Source organism: Macaca thibetana, chromosome 2, assembly GCF_024542745.1.
Source record: "Macaca thibetana thibetana isolate TM-01 chromosome 2, ASM2454274v1, whole genome shotgun sequence".
In the NCBI taxonomy this organism is placed as follows: domain Eukaryota; kingdom Metazoa; phylum Chordata; class Mammalia; order Primates; family Cercopithecidae; genus Macaca; species Macaca thibetana.
Window position 1 is genome coordinate 81,731,073 of NC_065579.1, and position 21,727 is coordinate 81,752,799.

The 21,727-nt window shown below is 35.1% G+C and overlaps 1 protein-coding gene, 1 long non-coding RNA gene and 1 other non-coding gene across 3 annotated transcripts in view; 2 read left to right on the forward strand and 1 right to left on the reverse strand.

Moving 5' to 3' along the window:
- Positions 1-1,072: 1,072 nt before the first annotated feature.
- LOC126947552 (uncharacterized) overlaps positions 1,073-21,727 on the forward strand; it is a 74,916-nt gene continuing 54,261 nt past the window's right edge. Inside the window, exon 1 of the long non-coding RNA XR_007723121.1 lies at positions 1,073-1,332. This is a non-coding gene — a long non-coding RNA (uncharacterized LOC126947552). The remainder of the gene's footprint in view (positions 1,333-21,727) is intronic.
- LOC126949450 (U6 spliceosomal RNA) lies at positions 11,290-11,397 on the reverse strand. Its single transcript, XR_007723748.1, has one exon. It is a non-coding gene; the product is annotated as a U6 spliceosomal RNA (small nuclear RNA).
- LOC126947551 (small integral membrane protein 30) lies at positions 11,773-12,814 on the forward strand. Its single transcript, XM_050778300.1, has one exon. The coding sequence runs from the start codon at positions 11,938-11,940 to the stop codon at positions 12,115-12,117; it is 180 nt and encodes a 59-aa protein (XP_050634257.1). The 5' UTR covers positions 11,773-11,937; the 3' UTR covers positions 12,118-12,814.

Here is a 21,727-nt window from a genome sequence, read left to right on the forward strand (position 1 = left end):
TTTCCCATTCTAGTTCACCTAACTTTCTCCTTTCTTTTGCAGCTAATTTTTTTGAAAGAGTACATTATATGCTCTTTCCAATGCTTTGTATATCATTTACTGTTTTAAAAGTTTGTCTTTTGTGTCCTGTAATTTCATCAAAATGTGTTTAGGTAGGGCCTTATTTTTATATATTCTGTTTATATGATGTATCGTAGAGCTTGTATTTTTCTCATACATGGATATAAGTTATTTAATCAGTTATGGAATATTCTCAGCCAAAATCTAATTGAATATTATCTTGCATCCATCTATTTATTCTCTCTTTCTGTAATTCCTATTAGATACATTTTGGACTTCTGATTCTGTTCTCCATCTCTCTCTACGACATTCTGGGTGATTTCCTCAGATCCTCAAATCTGACTTAGGGTCTGTGCTTAAATTCACCTTCACAGAAAAGCTTCCCCTAAAACCGTATCCAAATAACACCTGCTCCTTCAGCACTCTTTATAGTCTTTTCCTAATTTACTTTTTCTTAGCATTTTTCACTTCTGCTTGCCATTTAACCATCTTATGTTGGTTTATGGTTAGATTTATTTTTAAGCTGCTTTAATAATTTTAAATAAAATATTTAATAGTTTGAAGTTGTTAAGTTTTGATATCAGACTAATATTGGCCTCATAAAATGAATATCAAAATGTTTCCTCTTCTTCTATACTCTGAAAAAGTTGTTAAGTTTTAGAACAAATATTTGGTAAGATTTACCAATTAAGCCATCTGGGCCCAGCAGTTTATTTACTGGAAGAGTTTAACTCTGAATTCAAGGTCTTTAAGATATATGGAACTATTCAATTTATCAATTCCTTCTTGAGAATGTTTTGGTAATTTTCGTCTTTCAAGGAATTTGCTAGTTTAAGTTATCAAATTTACTGGTTGTGATGGTTAACATTGAGAGTCAACTTGATCGGATTAAAGGACGCAAAGTATTGTTTCTGGGTGTGTCTGTGAGGGTGTTGGTAAAAGAGATTAACTTTGAATCAGTGGACTGGGAGAGGCAGACCCACACTTAATCTGGGTGGGCACCATCTAATTAGCTGCCAGCACTGCTAGAATACAAGCAGGCAGAGGAACGTGGGAGGACTAGACTGGCTTAGTCTCCTGGCCTACATCTTTCTCTCATGCTGGATGCTTCCTGCCCTTGAACATCATACTTCAAGTTCTACTCTTGAACCTTGGGCTACCAACTGAGAGCTGCACTGTTGGCCTCCCTCTTTTGAGGTTTTGGGACTCAGACTGGCTTCCTGACTCCTCAGCTTACAGATGGCCTATTGTGGGACTTTACCTTGTGATTGTGTGAGTCAATACTCCTTAATAAACCCCCCTTTATACACATCTATCCTATTAGTTCTGTCCCTCTAGAGATCCTGACTAATACACTGGTACAAGGTTATTCATAGTATTCTGTTATTATCCTTTCCGTTTCTGTAGAATATATAGTGATGTCCCCTCTTTATTTCCTATATTGATTTTATTTTTCTTCTCTCATTCTTTTTCCCATGGTTTTGATAAGTTTGGCTATATTTTTAAGTGTTATTGATCTTTTCAAGAAATCAGTGTGGCTTTATTGATTTATTGATTGTTTTTATGTTCTAGATTCTAATTATTTCTGCTCGTTTGTATTATTTGAAAAAATTGTAAAATTTCTTTTCTTTTTTTGTGTTAGATTTAATTTGCCCCTCTTTTTCTAGTTTGAAGAGTTTGATTCAAAATCTCTGTTATTTTCTAATGTCCACATTTAATAATATAAATTTTCATCTAAGCATTGCTTTAGCTGAATCTAACACATTTTTGTAAGTTAGATTTTCATTTTTATTTAAATTAAAATCTTTTCTAATTTCCTTCGTGGTTTTCTCTTTGACTCACATGACATTATGTTGTTTAAGTCCCAATATTTGAGAATTTTCCATATATTTATTACTGGTTGTTAGGTTAAAACTTCTGCGGCCTGAGAACATACTGTGTTTGATTTCAATTCATTTAAATATGTTGAAGTTTATTTTATGACACAAAAGATGGCCTATCTTTCTCAATATTGCATGTGCACCGAAAAAATTATGTACACTACTTTTGCATGGAAATATTCTATAAATTAGATCAAATTAGTTGATAGTATTGTTCAGGTCTTTTATAACCTTACTGATTTTTTAAAAATCAACTTGATCTACTGATTTCTGAGAAGGAAGCACTGAAGTCTCCAAGCATAATTGATTTGTCTGTTTATCCTTCAGTTCTACTGGTTTTGTTTTAGAAATTTATATTCTTTGTTTCTGGGTATATCTGCATGTAAGATTGTCATATCTTCTGGATGGATTGTTAATTAATTATTTATTCATATGTATGTTCCTCGTTGTCTCTTGTAATCTTTCTAGATTTGAAGTCTACTTTTTTGGTATTAATATAGCCACTCTAGTATTATTTTTATTGATATTTTTATGAAATTACTTTTAAACCTTCACTTTTAACCTATATATGCATTCATATTAAAGATAACTTCTGTAGAGCATGTAGTTGAGTATACCTTTGTATTCAGTCTGATGATATCTGCTTTTTAAATGTGATTTTTGGAATGTTTTATTTGACATAATTATGTATGCAGTTGGATTCAAATCTACTACTTTGATAATTGTTTTCTGCTGGTCTTGTCCATTCTTTGTTCTTCCTTTCTTTGCCTTATTTTGGATTATTTTAATTCCATCTTACCTTCATTCATAAGAAGGCTTAATAGTTACATGTATTTTTCACGATTGCTCTAAGGTTTATATTATACATTTTATGTTATCATTCTCTACATTCAAATAACATCACATTTTTTAATGTAAGAACTTTACCATAATCGAATTCTAGTTCTTCTCTTTGATCCTATGAATTATTATTAGCATATTTTGCTTCTACACATGGTACAATATATTGTTTCACTTTTTGCCTTAAGCAATCAAGTATCCTCTAAAGTGAATTTTAAAAGAAAAATATCTTATATTTGTGTTCATTTTTACTGTTTTTAACGATTCTCTTTACTTTGGAAATCTAAGTTTTTATTTAGTACCAAAGTTTCTGCCTGAAGAACTTCCTTTAACGCTTTTTCTAGCACAGGCTAGCTGGCAAAGATTCCTCTCTGTGTTTGTTGGTGTGTAAGAAGAATCCTTGTTTTGTCTTCATTTTGGTATGTAAGAAGAATACTTGTTTTGTCTTCATTTTGAAAGGTAGTTTTATTGGGTATATAGTTCTGGGTTGACAATTTTTTCTTAAAACACTTTAAAGATATCACTCTTCTGTCTTGTCTTCTGGTTTGCTGCATTCCTACATTTGTTTCTTTGCATGTAATGCTTCTCTTTCCTCTGTTTGCCTTCAATATTTTTTTCTTTAATTTTAAGCATTTTTGACATAATATCTAGGTGTGTGTGTCCTCTGAGCTTCTTGGACCTATGGTTTGCTTTGTTCATTTAATTTGAAGAGTTCTCAGTCTTTACCTTTTGAAATATGTCTTCTACCTCGTTCTGTCTTTCTTCTATTGGGACCCCAATCACACGTACCTTAGGCCAATTGATACTATCTCACAGCTTTTGGGTGCTCTGTTCTTGTTTTTCTTTGTTTGTTTTCTTTCTTTTCTGTTTCATTTTGGGCAATTTTTATTTACCTATGTTCTAACTAACTGATTGGGTTTTCAGTAGTTTATGGTCTGCTGGTAAGTTCTGTAAAGGAAATCTTCATCTTTGATAGCATTTTCTCTTTTTATTAGCATGTGTATTTGACTTAAAAAAAATCCTAGGTCTCACTGTGTGATGTAGTTTGGATTTGTGTCCCCACCCAAATCTCACGTCAAATTGTAATCCCCAGTTTTGGAGAAGGGGTCTGCAGGAAAGTGATTGGATCCTGTGGGCTGATTTCCCCCTTGCTGTTCTCATGATGGTGAGTGAGTTCTCAGGAGATCTGGTTGTTTAAAAGTGTAAAGCACCTCCCTCTTCACTCTCTTACTCCTGCTTCTGTCATGTAAGATGTGTCTCCTGGTGGGGCAGGGTGGCTCACGCCTGTAATCCCAGCACTTTGGTAGGCTGAGGCAGGTGGATTGCCTGAGGTCAGGAGTTTGAGACCAGCCTGGCTAACGTGGCAAAACTCTGTCTCTACTAAAAATACACAAATTAGCCATGCATGGTAGCGGGCGCCTGTAATCCCAGCTACTTGGGAGGTTGAGGCAGGAGAATTACTTGAACCCAGGAGGTGGAGGTTGCTGTGAGCCAAGATCACACCACTGCCCTCCAGTCTGGGTGAAAGAGCAAAACTCCTTAAAAAAAAAATGCACCTCCTTTCCCTTCTGCCATGATTACAAATTTCCTGAGGCCTCCCTAGAAGCAGAAGTCTGTATAGCCTGCAGAATTGTAAGCCAATTAAGCCTCTTTTTTTCTTCCTTTTTTTTTTTTTTTTTTTTTTGAGACGGAGTCTCGCTCTGTCACCCAGGCTGGAGTACAGTGGAGCGATCTCGGCTCACTGCAAGCTCTGCCTCCCGAGTTCACGCTATTCTTCTGCCTCAACCTCCCAAGTAGCTTGGGCTACAGGCGCCTGCCACCATGCCTAGCTAATTTTTTTGTATTTTTAGTAGAGACGGGGTTTCACCGTGTTAGCCAGGATGGTCTCGATCTCCTGACCTTGTGATCTGCCCGCCTCAGCCTCCCAAAGTGCTGGGATTACAGGCGTGAGCCATCGCGCCCGGCCAAGCCTCTTTTCTTTATAGCAGTGCAAGAATGTACTGCCTCCCAGGCTGGGGTGCAGTGGCACAATCATAGCTCACTGCAGCCTCAAACTCCTGAACTCAAGCAATCTTCCCACCTTAGTCTCCTGAGTAGCTCGGACTACAGGTGCATGCCACTATGACTGGCTAATTATTTTAATTTTTTGTAGAGATGGGGTCTCACTATCTTGTCCAGGCTGGTCTCAAACTCCTGGTTTCAAGTGATCTTCTCACTTTGGCCTCCCAAAGTGCTAGAACTACACCACTACCTGGCCTATACTTGATTTTTTAAAGGTAGTTTCTATCTGTTGTAATTACTATTTGTTCCTATATATAATCTGTCTTTCCTACTAGATTCCTCAACATACTAATAATGGCTATTTTATTCATCTGATTGCTTTAAAATCTGGGTCATTTCTTTGGTTTTGTGGATTGCTTTTACTATTAACAATTTACAGCTTTTGTTGGGTTTCATTTGTGTGCCTTGCAGTTTCAATTGAATGATTCCATTGTGTGAAAAGGAATTATAGGGTCTGAGGTTAATAGTATTTATGTCTGGAAAAGGATGTGCGTCTTCTTTGGTGAAGTTCTTAGCATGGTGAGTGGATTTAATATAGTTAGTTGTTGATCTGGGCTTGGATTATTTTCCTTGGAAATGCTGTCCTAATGTAGCACTGGCTTTAAATCTTCCAGCATTTGGCTTCCATTAGCGTGTGCTTAGTGTGGTGCCTGGGGTCCTGGAGGATCTTTCTCAGGGCTTGAGTTGTACTCTCCAGTTTTGGTAGAACGACCCTGCATGGCTGTGCCACAAAGGGCGATTCTCTCCTAGCTCTTGATACTGTTGTTGCATGTTAGTCAGTGCTAGGTTTGTAATGAAATGATGGCATTTTTGTTTTGTTTTACTTTCCTGGTCAGTTTTAGGCAGGATTTGTGTGCCTGAGCCTCAGGGGTGGAGATTTCTCTACATCCCTGTTCTTCTTTTTCATCCCAGCCAAACACTGTTTTATATTTTTTGGTGGTCTTAGGCAGGAGTTTCCTGTTCTTCTTCCAGTAATGACAGATCTCTTTGTGTTATGAGTGTAGGATGCTAGGTTCAAGACATTTCTTGCCTTTCCCCAACATCTTAGTACGTTTGGGGAGCTATAACAGAATGCTATAGAATGGGTGACTTACAAACAACAATTTATTTCTCACAGTTCTGGAGGCTGGGAAGTACAAAATCAAGGTGGCATCACATTCAGTGTCTGGTGAGGGTCCTCTTCCTGGTTCCTAGAAGGTCATCTCCTTTCTGCATCCCCACATTGCGGAAGGGTTGAGTGATCTCTCTAGGGTTTCATTATGAGGACACTAATTCCATTTCTGAGTGCTTTACATTCATGATCTGATTACTTCCCAAAGACACCATCATGCTGAGGATTAAGTTTCAACATATGAATTTTGAGGAGATACAAACATTCAGTGTATGGCACCCAACTGGAAGGACTTTTTCTTTTACTTCCATCTCAGTAAGAATGGAGGCTATGTCCTAAGGATGATAAGCTTTTCTACTCCTTTCCCAATAAAATGTTGGTTTTATTCTACTCCTATACCAGAAGCAATGCATCTTTACCTATTAGCTGAGAGTGAGAGAATTCATTGCCCTTCTCTAAAATAGTAAGGCTTTTGTTTTGTAGGAAAGAACAGTTCAGGGAAGTAGGAACAGCTCTGGCCTGGTCACTAGTAACTGCCAATCATCTCCTTTATGCCTGTGCCACTAAGTGGCACTCTGCCCTGTAACTTGCTCATCCTCCAGTCTTTCTTGTAAGCATCTGATAGAAGTCTGTGGAATAGAAAATGTGAGTGTTGGCTTCCCTACATCTGATTCTACCAGCTCTTCTAAACTTATATGCTTGTCTAAACTTATTTGATTGCCTTATATCATGAATTGAGTGTTGGTATCTCCCAAAATTTCATACTTTGAAATCCTAACCCTCAACATGATGGTATCAGAGGTAAGTACTTTGGGAGGTGATTAGGTAATGAGGGTGGAGTCCTCCTGAGTAGGATTAGTGCCTTTACATGAAGAGACATGACACTTTGCTCTTCCTCTATTCTCCACCACATGAGGATACAATGAAATGAGAGCCATATGCAAACCGGGAAAAGTATTCTCACTGTAGACTGGATCTGCCAGCACCTTGGTCTTGGACTTATCTGCCTCCCGACTTGTGAACAATAAATGCTTGTTTTATAAGCTGTCCAATCTATGGTATTTTGTTATAACAGTCCTAATGGACTTAAGATACCTTGCGATCTCAGTTTTCTGATGGGCCAAAGAAAAGTCAACATTTTGTAGATTATATGGCTTTCCTTTTTAAGGAAAAGAGCAATATTTTGCATCTTTTAACATCTTTAAAGAAAAGCAATCTTGAAGTGAATGCCAGTACTTTGGCAGGTGCTTAACAAACTTCTGAAACCATGTTTTCACTGTTTCTCTAGCCCAATCACCCCCCCAACTCCTCCCCTAAAGCTTTTGCTCCCCTTCATTTTTAAAGTCTTGCCAGAAGAAACACTGCCCAGATGGTGAGTGGAAAATGTAGAGGAAGGCTCTGTGCCTCATATAGCCGGAACTATAAACTTGTAAAGACACTGAGTTTTACTTACTTAAATCCATTTTATTTAAAATGTAAATAGAAAATATTTTCTTTCTATTTTGGACAATGTAGTAGGTAGCTAGCATATCAGTAAAACTACAAATAGGGCAAGTGCCAAAGAAGAGCAGGTGGAAGACAACAGGAAAGGTAGGTGTTGACTCAGCCTCACTTATATGATGTAGAATAATTTGGGAAATTGCCATTAGGTTAGGCAACTCTCTCTCTCTCTCTGTCATCACTTTCACATGTGTTAGAGAAAGGGGTGATTTGGTAAAATATGTCTTCAACCACAAAATTTGACAGTTTTGCAGAATAAGATATCTGATATTCAACTCCACAAATGTGGTAACAAATATAAGTGACATTTAGTCCTCTTAATAACATGAATAACACTCACACACAGAGCTGGATTTTCTCCTGGAAAAGATAAGCTTTAAGTTTTACATGAATTTGTTAACTCTTTGCAACTAGACATGGAGGGCACTTGGTTTCCCAGACAATGTGTTAGGAATGGGAATCCTATGTCTGCCAAACCTATTTGAACTTGTTGCCTTGTTGTGAATCTCTACTAGATTATTTGGCATCTCATCCACAATTTTTTAATCTTATAAATGAGAGATTCATGTAAATGTTGAACTTAGTCTGAAAGAAGAAATATTGAAAGGGCAGCCAGGGAGACTGAGAGCAATGTCAAGAGGCAAAATGAGGTCAGACTTATTTCCTTATCTAAAAGGATTTTATACATCAGAACTTCAGGTCTCTTTTCACCCTGCCTGGGGAAGCTCTTCAGCTTGTCTTTAGGGAGACATGCTCTATCACTGCCTCATGGGTGGACTTTCTTCTTACAAGAGCTGCCATGTGAAATACTGGGCTTGGGTTATCATCACAGCTTCTGTGTTTCACATACATTCTGCCTGAGTTACAGCAAATCAATTTCTCTAAAGGGATCATCAATCCAAGACTATAGGAGCAAGCAAATTCTCCTTGGCAAGTCATTTCTAATTATCAAAATGTTCCAGATAAGTGATTACTTCTCTAGGAATGTTCTAAATGTGAGCTCATATGGAGAGGTTTGTGTCTAGCATGGAAGGGATTTTTATTGATCATCTAGCCTTTAGGAATGACCATGAAAGCTCTATTTTGATATCTACTGTTGTGAACTGACCTAAAAAAATTAGATGTAAAAATATTAGCCTCCTTTGAGTAGAAATTAATAGCCAATAGTTTTTACCTGCTCTTATACCATCTTTCTAAGTAACTGAAAATAAAATTCTTCTTCAAATATAGACATTTAATAGCAAGTATACACAACATAAGCTCTACCAATTCTTGGCTTTATTGGTAAGCTCTACCAATTCTTGGCTTTAACTTTTGTGTGTGTGTGTGCTAAGACTGTACCAAGGACGGTAGATTCCCCTGAAGGCAAATGTAGCAAGTGCAATATGATTATAGCAGTAGGACTCAGCTGATGTTCTAGTTAGACTTGGGTGGCCAACCATCCCCCAATCTAATGTCTGGACAGAGGTCTCTGTAGAAATCAAATCTAGGGTGCAAATCTTATAGCTAAATTTTGAAAGGCTGGTTAGATGCTTAAACTATAGTCTTACAACAGACTAAATGCCTCTAACATAGTTTTTGCCCTTATTTGAAAAAATCACTAATCACTAATTTCAACAATGGAAATCTATTGCTAATATTTTGTTAACCTACAAAGGCTACAGTGTTGACTGGCCAGTAAAGATACTTAAAGCACTTGTAGTAGCCACCTCTAGCATGTGTCCCTTAAATTATGCATTGATTTATGCTCATTTCAAATTATTCATCTTTTTATTTCAGCAAGTGTCTGTCTTTGAAAATAGTGAACGTAATGCGTGGTGGATAAAAGGAAGGCTTGCAGGTAACAGTTAGTCTGGGCAAAGGTAGATTGAGGTCAGCTCTTTAGAGTGGGGATTTCACTGGATCCTCTGAGGAACCTGCACTTTTCATATTTCCCTAATAAATGAGGAAGTTTAGGGACTTTATTGCCTTTGAACAATCTATATAAGTCATAAATACATCTTTTTCTTTGATGTAAGGGAATACTAAAAGCAAAAAATACTAATAGTTCTCCAGCCTAAAATCCCATTTGGAGAAAGATAGGCATTAAATATTGATCTGTACCTTCTGCAATCCAACCTCTTTGAATTCTTGTCATAAAAGCAAACCTGGAACTATTTTTGGTGCATTATTTTAATGAAAGAGATCATACAAACTCCTATTAAAGATTTGGTCAAAAGAATCGCATTTAAGTTTTTTCCTGGCCTCCATAAAAATTCAAATTAATTTCCTGTATAATCTACATCAACGAGGATATAAAGAAGTTAAAAAAAAAAAAAAAACTCTCAAAGAAAGATTTAATTGTGTTCATCACAGTAAACTTACATAAACCAGGATGTGGCTCAGTCTATTTTGAAAGGATTTTCAGCATTAAAGATTAAAACAAAAAGAAGCCTCTAGTTAACCTTCAATTAACCATAGCTGCCTGGTACTTTCTATTAATCAAGATTTTATTCCTTCTCGCATTATTTTTATGACATCCAATTTTATTTGGTTTCTTCAATATATTTCTCAGAGGTGAAATAGCTCTATTTTATGGATGAAAATCGAATCAAAATGTGGAAGGCTTACTGTGACCTTCATAAAGTCATCTCCCTGAGGTTTTCTTATTTTTAAAATGACAATAATGAGGTGTACTCCAGTGTGCTGTGTAGGAATGGAAGGAAATCATTCAGAGAGGCAAGGTAGCATTGGAAAGACTAAAGATTTTGGAGTCAGGTAGATGTAGTTTTCACCACTATGAAAACGTGACATTGGGCAAGGAATTGACATTTATAAGCCTCAGTTTCCTTATGAATAAAATAAAAACATTAATCCTCATTGGGACATTGCCATGTTAGATGAAGTAATACTTGCAAAGATCTTAGCATATAAAAGGCAAAATAAGGTAGCTTTTTTTTTTTTTTTAATTGAGAGAAGACCCTGAATATGACTACAAAAAAGTATGAGAACCAGTGTTAGACCTTGTGTGTTTTAATATTGTCTTGTGTCTATCTGGAAATGTTTCTTTCTCTGTAGTCAATATCCATATCATAAACATGTATTGTATGACTAGTTTCCCTCTTGAAAAATTCTTAGCCTATTTTTGTTTTCTTTTAAATCCTGATTAAGGATAAGGTTAGGCTTCTGTGAGTTCTTGTCTCACAATTTTGTTCCTTTCAAAGTAGCAAAAGAATTTAGGTGCTTGGGAGGAAAAGTCATAGTTGTATTTTAAAGCAGTGGTTCTTAAGTCACTTTGAATCAGATTTACCTGGAAGACTCTTAAACAATCCCAGATTTAAGGTCCCCATTCCTGATTCCGTAAATAGGAAGTACATTACTAAAATTTGTATTTCCCTAAGTGATTTAAAAAATTCTCTGTAATCATGGTAAAATAACCTAGTATAAAATTTGCCATCTTAACCATTTTTAAGTGTGCAGTCAATGTTAAGTAAATTCTCATTGCTGTGCAACCACTGCCATCCATTTTCAGAACACTTACCTTACAAAACAGAAACTCGATTTACATTGCACAATAACTCTCCGTTTACCTCTCTCCCCAGCCACTGACGACCACTATTTTATTTTCCATTTCTATGAATTTAGCTATGCTTGGTTCCTCATATAAGTGGAAGCATACATTATTTGTCTTTTTGTGACTGGTTTATTTCACTGAACGTCATGAATTCAAGGTTCATCCATGTTGTAGCATGTGTCAGAATTTCCTTTCTTTTTAAGACTGAATGATATTTCATTGTATGTATGGATCACGTGTGATTTACCCATTTATCTGGTGATTACTCTTCCCCAAGTCATTTTTAAACTATGAAATACTTCACAAATTTGCATATCATTTTTGCACAGGTGCCATGCTAACTTTCTTTATATCATTCCAATTTGAGAACACATACTGCCAAAGCCAAGGACTCCAAATTATGTTTGAAATCACTGATAAGGCAATTTTTTCAGATGCACATTGGTGGGACATTAAATCAATCTAATTTGTTGACCAGTATTTTTTAAAGACATGGAATAGAAAAAAATAAAATAGGTAAAAATTGTAATAATAGGGAAATGTATTATTTTAAGTATTGTATTTCTGTTTGTGTGTTTTTGTGGGAGAGAGGGGTTATGTGCACTAAATCAGGACATACTAGCTGTTCTCGATTTAAAAAGTATAAAGGCCACCTGTCCAGAGAACTAGAATGTAGAATCTAGTTAGATGATATGTAAATTAACATAATGCTCTCAGCTCAAAATGTGTAGAGGTACTATAGTCATGATTTTACTTTTAAGATACTTAAAAATAAGATTGAGGATTCCTGTAAAGGCTGATTCCTGGAAGGTCGTGTCACGTGGAACCTCTTAATCTCAGCATCCGGAGCTCCAGGACGGGAAAATTTCAAGTCAGATAGAATTCTATATATACCATTTCTTTGGAACCTTCAGCCTCCAGATTCCAACATCATGACCTCAGTTTCAACACAGTTGTCCTTAGTCCTCATGTCACTGCTTTTGGTGCTGCCTGTTGTGGAAGCAGTAGAAGCCGGTGATGCAATCGCCCTTTTATTAGGTGTGGTTCTCAGCATTACAGGCATTTGTGCCTGCTTGGGGGTATATGCACGAAAAAGAAATGGACAAATGTGACTTTGAAAGGCCTACTGAGTCAAACCTCACCTTGAAAACCTTTGTGCTATAGAGGCTAAACCTGAGCTCTGGTGTGTGAAAGGTTCCAAGAATCAGTAAATAAGGGAGTTTCACATTTTTCATTGTTTCCATGAAATGGGAACAAACATACATTTATAAATGGAAAAAAAAATGTTTTCTTTCCAACAAATAATGCACAGAAAAATGCAGCCTATAATTTGCTAGTTAGAAAGGAGGTCAAAGAAGTAAAATGGCTGAAATTTACATAAGTAATATTTCATAATCTTAGAATTCTCTCAAAGCATGTGAAAGAGGAAGAAGGAAGTTCTTGCCCAGAATCTTAGGAAATCACCACTCTTTGGTTATAATCACTGCCTCCTGAATCGTTGAGGAGACTTTTCTCCTTTTTTTTATTAGATTTTTTTTTTTGTTGTCTCCCAAGTTAATATTATATTTAGGTATCAGAGAGTCAGCCAAAAAGGAAAACTTTTATCTCTGGGGAAAAAAACATTTAGAAAAGTGTATTCAGTGTATCTAATACTGAAATGCAGAAAAAAATCTAATGTTAAAAAAAAACTATAGACATTGACATGGAAGAGATTTAATGTTTTGAAAAAAAAACTTTATATTAACCGAGTAACATCCTCCTGATGAGAAGTACTATATTAAATATAAACCCATTATGTTATAAAAAAAATAAGATTGAGAACAGCCTTCTATAGACTGATGTGGACTCCATGCTTCATCATAGAAGTCTGTGTATTGCTTATTCATGAATCATTTTCATAACATTGTATTAGGAGTTATATATAAATTTGGCATCACTTTGATACACTAAGCTTTTATAGACTTCAGAAGTAGATAAAGAATTGCTAACAGCAGTAATGGAGAGGTGTGAATGCCACCAGCAATTCAAGATTCTGTTCCAACTCAGGAAACATACTATCCCAATCAAAATTAATTTCCTCCCCCTTTGGCATTTTTCTCAACCATATGTAGTTTTAAAATTATTGTGGTGACTTTTATCACTCTTTTGAAAATATACAGGATGTATTTATCTAAGATAAACATAATTTTACTTAGTATGTTTTCTGAAATGATAGCACACAATATGTATCAGAAAATAAGGCAATTATATGATAACTGTTTGTGAACTGTATTTGATTCTGCCAGATTTTATGAAAGATATATGTTTAACATATGTAAATGTTTATATTAGATCATATGGAATATAATTCTCATATGCCTTTTAAAGAATTACAGAATTCCTGTTCTTCCTCAGAAGAGTGATTTCCAAAGTGTCTTAGATTTTTGTGTATGACTCCACTTCAAATCCTCTATGACTTGCATCATGCTGTATCATTTGACCCAGCAATCCCATTACTGGGTATATACATAAATCATTCCATTATAAAGATACATGCATACATATGTTCACTGAAGCACTATTCATAATAGCAAAGACATGGAATTGACCCAAATGCCCATCAATGATAGACTGGATAAAGAAAGCGTGATACATATACACCATGGAATATCACGCAGCCATAAAAGGGAACAAGATCATGTCCTTTGCAGGGACATGTATGGAGTTGGGAGCCATTATCCTCAGCAAACTAACACAGGAACAGAAAACTAAACACCCTATGTTCTTAATTATAAGTGGGAACTAAACAATGAAAACACTTGGACACAGAGAGGGGAACAACATACACTGGGGCCTGTCCGAGGGGCTGGGGAAGGGAGAGTTTCAGGATAAATAGTTGATGCACGCGGGCCTTAATGCATAAATGGTGGGTTAATAGGTGCAGCAAACCACCATGACACACGTTACCTATGTAACAACCCTGCATGTCCTGCACATGTATTCTAGAACTTAAAATTAACTTACTTAAAAAAAAAAAGACCATAATATTCCCAAATAAGTGAAGTTACTTATGTCTCCTGTTAATTCACAGAGAGAATAGTGGCATAGATGGATGAATAGATAGATAGATAGATAGATAGATAGATAGATAGATAGATAGATAGATAGATAGATGGAAAGTTAATACATGTAAAATAATAACACCTAAATATAGAATTAAAACTTCAAAAATTATAGTAAATGGACATACAATTAGACTTTAAATACATAATGAGAGTTATGTCCAGAACTATAACACTTAGCAGTCTGTAAGAACATTTTACATTGTCTATCTTTTTTGGTCCCCACGATTCTGTGAAAAAAGGCCAAACTATATACATTTTACAGAAGAGAAACCAGGTACCAACATTAACAACCTTGCTGAGTTGCAGGCCGTGGTTACATCGGAGTCAGGAACTGATTTCTGTGGAATAGCTCCAAGTCCAGATGTTATCCTACTAGACTGTGTTTCATGAGACAAGTAGAATTCTTCCCTAAGGTTTAGTTTTCCTTAAAGTCCTTCCAGTTTCAGAATGAGACACTCTTGGCCAAATCATGAAGAATTTAAGAAAGTAAGAAATTATTGATAATAATCATAAATTTCTTCAAAACTGCAGAATAATAATAACTTTATTCTCTCTCTATTTTGCAAACCTACTCTCAGCAGAGATTTCAAACTTGGATGATGCTCAGAATCAGCTTCAGGGCTTTTGGAAGACAGTGATTTCTGGGCGGCACCCCAGACTTAAGGAAGTATTGCCCAGGAATCTCTGTTTTTGTAAAGGTCCACAGCTGATTATGATGCTTAGCTACGTTTGAGAACTGCTGCTTTAGAAAAATATTTTAGAGTAATTTTGGTGGAAAACCTATCAGAAAAATCAAATAGCAGACAGTACATAATGTATTTACATACCATAGTCCACAGTTCTGAAAGAAGTGCAGGTTTTGTGTAGCCAGAAGTTTATACCAATCAGGGAACCTTTTTTTTTTTCTTTTTTTTAAGAAAAAGAGAACATAATTATGAAGATGAAATTAGTTTTTAAAAAATAATATTTACTAAGGATGAGAAAAGTAATCACAATAAATTATACATTTTAAAGAAGCTTAAACCTACCACAAACATTATTAATTGCCTAATGCAACACTGTGCTTCACAATATCCTAGAAATTGCTCCACATTATTCAACAAATAACTTCCTTATTCTATTAAAGGAAAGAATGTCCATTGTGTAGATCTACCATAGTTTATTCAACTGCTGTCTTATAAATGGGCATTTACATTGCTGCTAATATGTTTTGATGACAATGAATGATCGTGTGTGTGTGTCTGTGTGTGTGTGTGTATGTATCTTCATAGCATTGGGTGTGCAACAGAAAAAATCCTAAAAGTGGGATCATTGGGTCATAATGTGAATATATATGTAATCATTTGGATATTGCCAAATTTTATCCCCTAAGGTTTGCACCAATTTTCTTTCCCACTAGCAATATATGAGGGTGCCTGTGTTCCCACAGTCTAGCAAGAGTATTGTTATTCTTTTTAATTTTTACTGATCTGGTAGGTGAGAGGTGGCATCTCAGTTTTGTTTTAATTTGCATTTCTCTTTTCTCATATCCTTGGTGAGGTTGAACATCTATTCATATGCTTAAAGGTTATTTTTATATCTGTCTTGTGAATTGATATCTTTTAAAATAAAGAACTGAAATATTCCAGGGTTTTCCTCCCAGGTGTAATAAATATACTGCAAAATTCTATATGCTGATTTCTACCTCCATAAAATACATTTCACAGTTATTGTAAAGACAGCAATTATATAATTGAACTGTGAATAATGATTTGTTATTTGTTATTGAATGATACATCTTAAAGGTATATATCTTAACTGCCACAATTCATAGCGAGCCCTAGAGGAGGAAAATAAATTGAGCCAATTCCATCAATAGGCATTGGCAATTGTAGTGACATTTGTTACATTATTTCTTACATTGCTGTGTTTGGCCATTCTAGTACCACTGTTTGAAATAATTTTTACAAAATCTAGAAATGTTCCACTATTTCATGTCATGTTGTGCTAAAAGGGACACGGAAATATGCCTCAAACATCATTTCAGTGTTCTATATCAGCATTTACTTGTTTTTATTTAAAACTATCAATTGTTTGCTATTTATTCAAATATTTCCATTCTAGTAGTTGCACAAATACTTATGTGCAAATGATGCAAATGATGTTTCATGTTTTTGTGGTGTGTGTGTGTGTGTGTGTGTTTGTATTATCAACAACCTACATGTTTTTAGTCACAAATATTACATTGTTCCAAACCGATCTGAGAAGATTGGTTGTGAAGTGGATAAGAATAATAGCAAAATGTTTTGTTTGTGAAATTAGAATCGAAAGGGCAATTTTATCTTATTTTATTTTAAACTTTTAAGTTCAGGGGTACAAGTGCAGATTTGCTACATAGGTAGCTTGTCTCATGGGGGTTTATTGTACAGGTTATTTCATCACCCAGGTATTAAGCCTAGTACTCATTAGTTAATTTTCCTGATTCTCTCTCTCCTCCCAACCTTCACCCCTTAAAAGGCCCCAGTGTGTGTTGTTCCCCCTCTGTATGTGTTCTTATCATGTAGCTCCCACTTCCAAGTGAGAATATGCAGTATTTGGTTTTCTGTTCCTGTGTTAGTTTGCTAAGGATAATAACCTCTAGCTCTATCCATGTACAGAAATACCATTTGACCCCACAATCCCATTACTGGTTACATACCCAAAGGAATATGAATCATTCTGTTATAAAGACACATGCATGCCTATGTTTGTTGCAGCACTATTCACAATAGCAAAGACATGGAATTAAGCTAAATGCATATCAATGATAGACTGGATAAAGAGAATGTGGCACATATACAACATGGAATACTATGCTCCCATGGTATTAGTATGCAGTCAAAAGAATACGTATCTTGTTGTCATTCAAAAAAAAAAAAAAGAAAGAGAAAGGGCAGTTTTCATAGTCTCTTTTTCCATTTGAAGAAACTGTAGTGCCAAACACAATTTTCTGCAATGTTCATCCAATAGAAAATCAAGATAAATGATATGAATCATATTGTGTTTTTCTAGAAAATGTTCATATCGTCAGAATGATGCAATGGTAATTATCTGGGATAATATTCTAAAAAAATAGTAAATATCCCAAGTTTTTTAAAAGTGAAATTTTCTGATTTCATGAATGCAGTTTGTCCTAATGGGCAGGCCATGGTTGTATTTGTTGCTTCTGAGTTGGGAAATTGATATGAATAATGTTTTTTTTTATTCCCGCTGTTTTGCTCAGTAGTCAAAATCTTCATTTAGTAAAGAAATTACATGATCAATTCAAGTTTTGTGTTTGACAAAAACAATATTCCTTCTCACTGTCATTATTTTGATCCTTACTTTTCATTTAAAAATATTTTGTAATATTTTGCTTTAAAAATGTTATATAATTTATGTTCATCAGAAGCCTCTTAAATTTATTGTTTTCAGTTTTTAAACAGTTAAGCAGGTAATTTCTTTGGGGTTTTAAGTATTTTCCTTTTAGTTTTTTTCCTTCTTTCAGCTCAAAGGTATTTTCTATTTCAATTATGATTCGATGTATTAATTCACATTGATCGCAAAAATTAGAAAATAGTAATATGGTTTAATTCAAAGTATACAGAATGTGAATATATATTCTTCAAAATGTAAGTTAAAGCAAATGCAAAAAGTTGAAATTGTAAAAGGAGTTTCATGTTATCAAAATTGTTCTTTCAAAAATATTTCAAATTTCCATTAAAGTAAAATAAAATTCATATTTAATATAGGTTAGAATTTTAAGTCAAAATGATTAACACCTGAATTTTAAAATTTAACCTTATAAAATATTTTTATAAATAAAACTATTTGCAATTCTATTTGCCCATATAAAGAATTAGTAACCTGTTTTTATATACATATATTTTCAAAAATTTATAAAAATATAAATTATTTAATATTGTAAAATATTTCAATATTTCTCAGACACTATATGCACCTGTTGCAAATACCATGATGATTTGATGGCAATTACAGAAACGTGATTTAGAAAAACATGAGAGATTGATAAATGACACTTGGCGCTAGTTGGAAACTATTTCACATTCTACCAGAATCTATTTTATTCACATTATCTGAGGGGAAGAATGAATTTTTATTGTCTTTTATCTGAGTGCTGCCACCACTCAACTCTTCCTGGTATTCCCTAGCAGGGTCTGTTCCCTACCTCTGCCTCACAGCAAACATTCATGGAATTTAAGCCCACTTGCTTTTTGTTTTGAGGCCAAGGTGAAGAGCCCTAGAGAAGCATTCTCTGGGACCGAGCAGCATTACAGGAGCAGATCTTTAGCCTTAGTGTTACAGGTTAGTACATTTCTGTTGTATGTCGCAGTGCTCCCTGAAGTGTGGGACTCTGAGAAGGGCCCCTCTCACCTGGGTCAAAGCCTCATCTTGAAGTATAAAGGGAAAAGAATATTAACAGGATTATTTTGACTCCATATACTTTATTAATACCATATGTTTATCACAGTGAGTCTTGAATAATTGTTCTTCCCATTTTACCCAAGCCCTCTTTAATGTAAAGCAGGATTAGTCCCATCTGGCCATCTTCGTTCACTAGATTACATTCCTGTAGCAAATGTGAGTACATTTGCTTTGAATATTGGGAGAAAGAAATCATATTCAACAATCAATGTTTCTTTTTTTTCTGATAATTAACACAGTAGTTTGGAAACAAATATTTTGTGGAATATTTTATTAGCTAATCTGAGCTACTTTCATGCTCTTGATCTAAAAGGTATATCAACTAGGCAACTTACTTTGCTTAGAAATAAGAACAAAGAATGTATTGATATTTTCTCTCTTTCAAAATTCCCTGAGACTTTATATAAAAACTGAACCACTTTACTCTTCTAAAGAACTATGAAAAGACAAAAATTAAAAAATTAAAATTCCTTTTTTACTTAAGATATATTCAGGACAACAAGCTGAAAGGCAAGATTAAAGGCAGTTCATTATTTCTTAGGACGTTTACACAGTGCGGTCATTGATTTGGGTTCAAACACCTGGCTGGGACTTATATCTTTCAAATCTTTCTCTTCTATCTAGAACAGTTAATTAAACAGTTTCCACTTTTGGTGATATTTATAAATGAGTCACTGCTTAAAAGGATTGACTGATATTGATTGAGAATCAAATCTCCAAGAGATCTGCCATTTCTACCTTTTTCCACGCTGCAGACTCACTGGGTGGCTCAGTCGCCGATACTTATATTATTTTAAATTTATAATATTATTCCTAATTTGAAAAAGTTCAGAATACTCAGAATCCAATGTGTACTGAAAATCAGTATTCATGTGCCCAGACTCCTGCTGGATTGAGAGCCGGGGGTTGAGACAGAAATGGAACCTGGAGTTAATATTACTGTCACGGTAGTAGACAGAACAAGTAACAAGCACAGCTAGTCCTTTCAACTGAAGCAAAGAGGCAGGTAATAACTATTGGTTCTGCTGCTCCAGAGGCCAGCAGACTAATCCCAACCTGGAATGAATCTTTGTGGGATCCCTTGTGGTCCCTGAAGTTCAGGGGAAGGTTACTTATGCTAAAAGATTGGGGAAATTATTTCATGGTACTGTGCCTGTCATTGACTTGAGCTGTTACAAAGCTAACACTCTATGACCAATTGCTGCTATAGCAATCGTCTGCAGCAGCCACACTGAATTCGCTCCAAAAGTTGATTCACCACAATGCAAATCAAACAGGAATGAATGAGGCAACCAATGTACCTGAGGTATACTTTAGGAGGCAGCACGAAGAAATTAAAACGGCAGTGAAATTAGATTTGGAAGACATCAGTTCAATTCCTGTCTCTGCACTTAGCTATATGATCAGAATAAGTCGCTCGACCATCATGAGCCTCAGTTTTCCTCATCTATAAGATGGGAAGAACAATAGCTATTGACCTACCTATCATGAACTTAAGAATGCTTTATGGTTCCCAGAAATGAAATGTGTAACTTGAAAGAAACAGAGACATACACAATGCTATGTAGTTTCTCCTACGGTATTTCCATGTAAATATTGTAATAATAGTAAATGTATCCTATTTTATATTATGGAACACATAATATACAATTATTATGAGCCATATGAAAATGAGGTATATAGAGTGATGAAAGGAAAATGAAAAATGGTCAATACTACAGTTTGCACATAGACATGACATATAAATTCTGATGAGAAATAATTAAAATTAATAGTTAAAGGAATGAAGTTAAAATATAACTCTGCAGTCTTAGGTATAGTTCTTACTTTCAATTAATTCACTGGCATTCTGTTTCCTAAAAATATTTTTCACTTCATTGAGAATAATGCTCTGATAAAATATTAAATAATGATAATGACACTCAGATCTTCCAGTGTTTCCTGTGCTGGCAACTTCTAAATAAATGAAAGAACAAAAACAAAAAGAATGCTTTATAAACCTTAAGTGATAAGGTTAAGTGGTTTTATTTTTCTCCTGGAAGTTATTTGAGGGCAGGAGTTGTGTTTTATTCAATATGAAGTAGATTTTGTTGTTGTTATAAGTAAACTTATTTCTGGCAATTCTAGTGTCTTCTTGTTAAGTATACTCTCTTTTTGAGGCAATTGCACCTCTTCAGACTTATTCTTATACTGGCTTTTCCCATCTTTCAATGTCCGCTTTGGAGAAATATACAACCCTAGCCTCTTATATCTTGATCATGACACAGGCAGACACAGGCTGGAGATAGCTATATATCTATATATCTATATATATATCTATATAATGGAGCTCTCTGCATAAGCCAATAGGAAAGAAAGAAATCCTAAGGGAACCATGTTTGAGGAAGGTGTCATAGGCCAGGCCCTCAATGAATGTCCAATGATTAATGAGGGTAGCAAATTCATCCTTAAAATTAGTATGCATTGAAGAAGGTTCTAGAATGTCAAACCCCATTATGGCAGTAATAGCAACATGTTTCAAGGCAAATTATCAGTCTGAAGTGGAGAGATGGTTTGCTTTAAGATCTAGGCCATGAGCAACCATAAATTTTGTGTGGGATTGAGTTCAATTTGTAGTGTGCAAAGTAAACCAAAATTTATTTTACTTGTTTTCAACTTAATGTTTGGTACAATTGTTTCCTTTCAACATGTTCTTGAGTTTCTAAATTATAAAATTTGCTGCTATTTTATTTGCTTTTAAAATATTCACAGTTACTCTATTTATCAAATCTGTTTTCAAATTTAATTATCTTTTGGTCTTGAATTGCATGTTGTCTCAATTAATGTCTCCTCCCTATACCTTTTTTTTTTCCTAAGTTTGTTGATAAATATTTTATTATTTCTTCTTCTCTCTCTCTCTTTTTTTTTTTTTTTTTTTTTTGAGTTGCAGTCTTGCTCTGTTGCCCAGGCTGGAGTGCAGTGGTGCGATCTTGACTCACTGCAACCTCCGCCTCCCGGGTTCAAGCGATTCTCCTGCCTCAGCCTCCTGAGTAGCTGGGATTACAAGTGTGCACCACCATGCCCAGCTACTTTTTGTATTTTTAGTTGAAATGGGGTTTCACTATGTTGGTCAGGCTGGTCTTGAACTCCTGACCTCGTGATCCGCCCGCCTTGGCCTCCCAAAGTGCTGGGATTA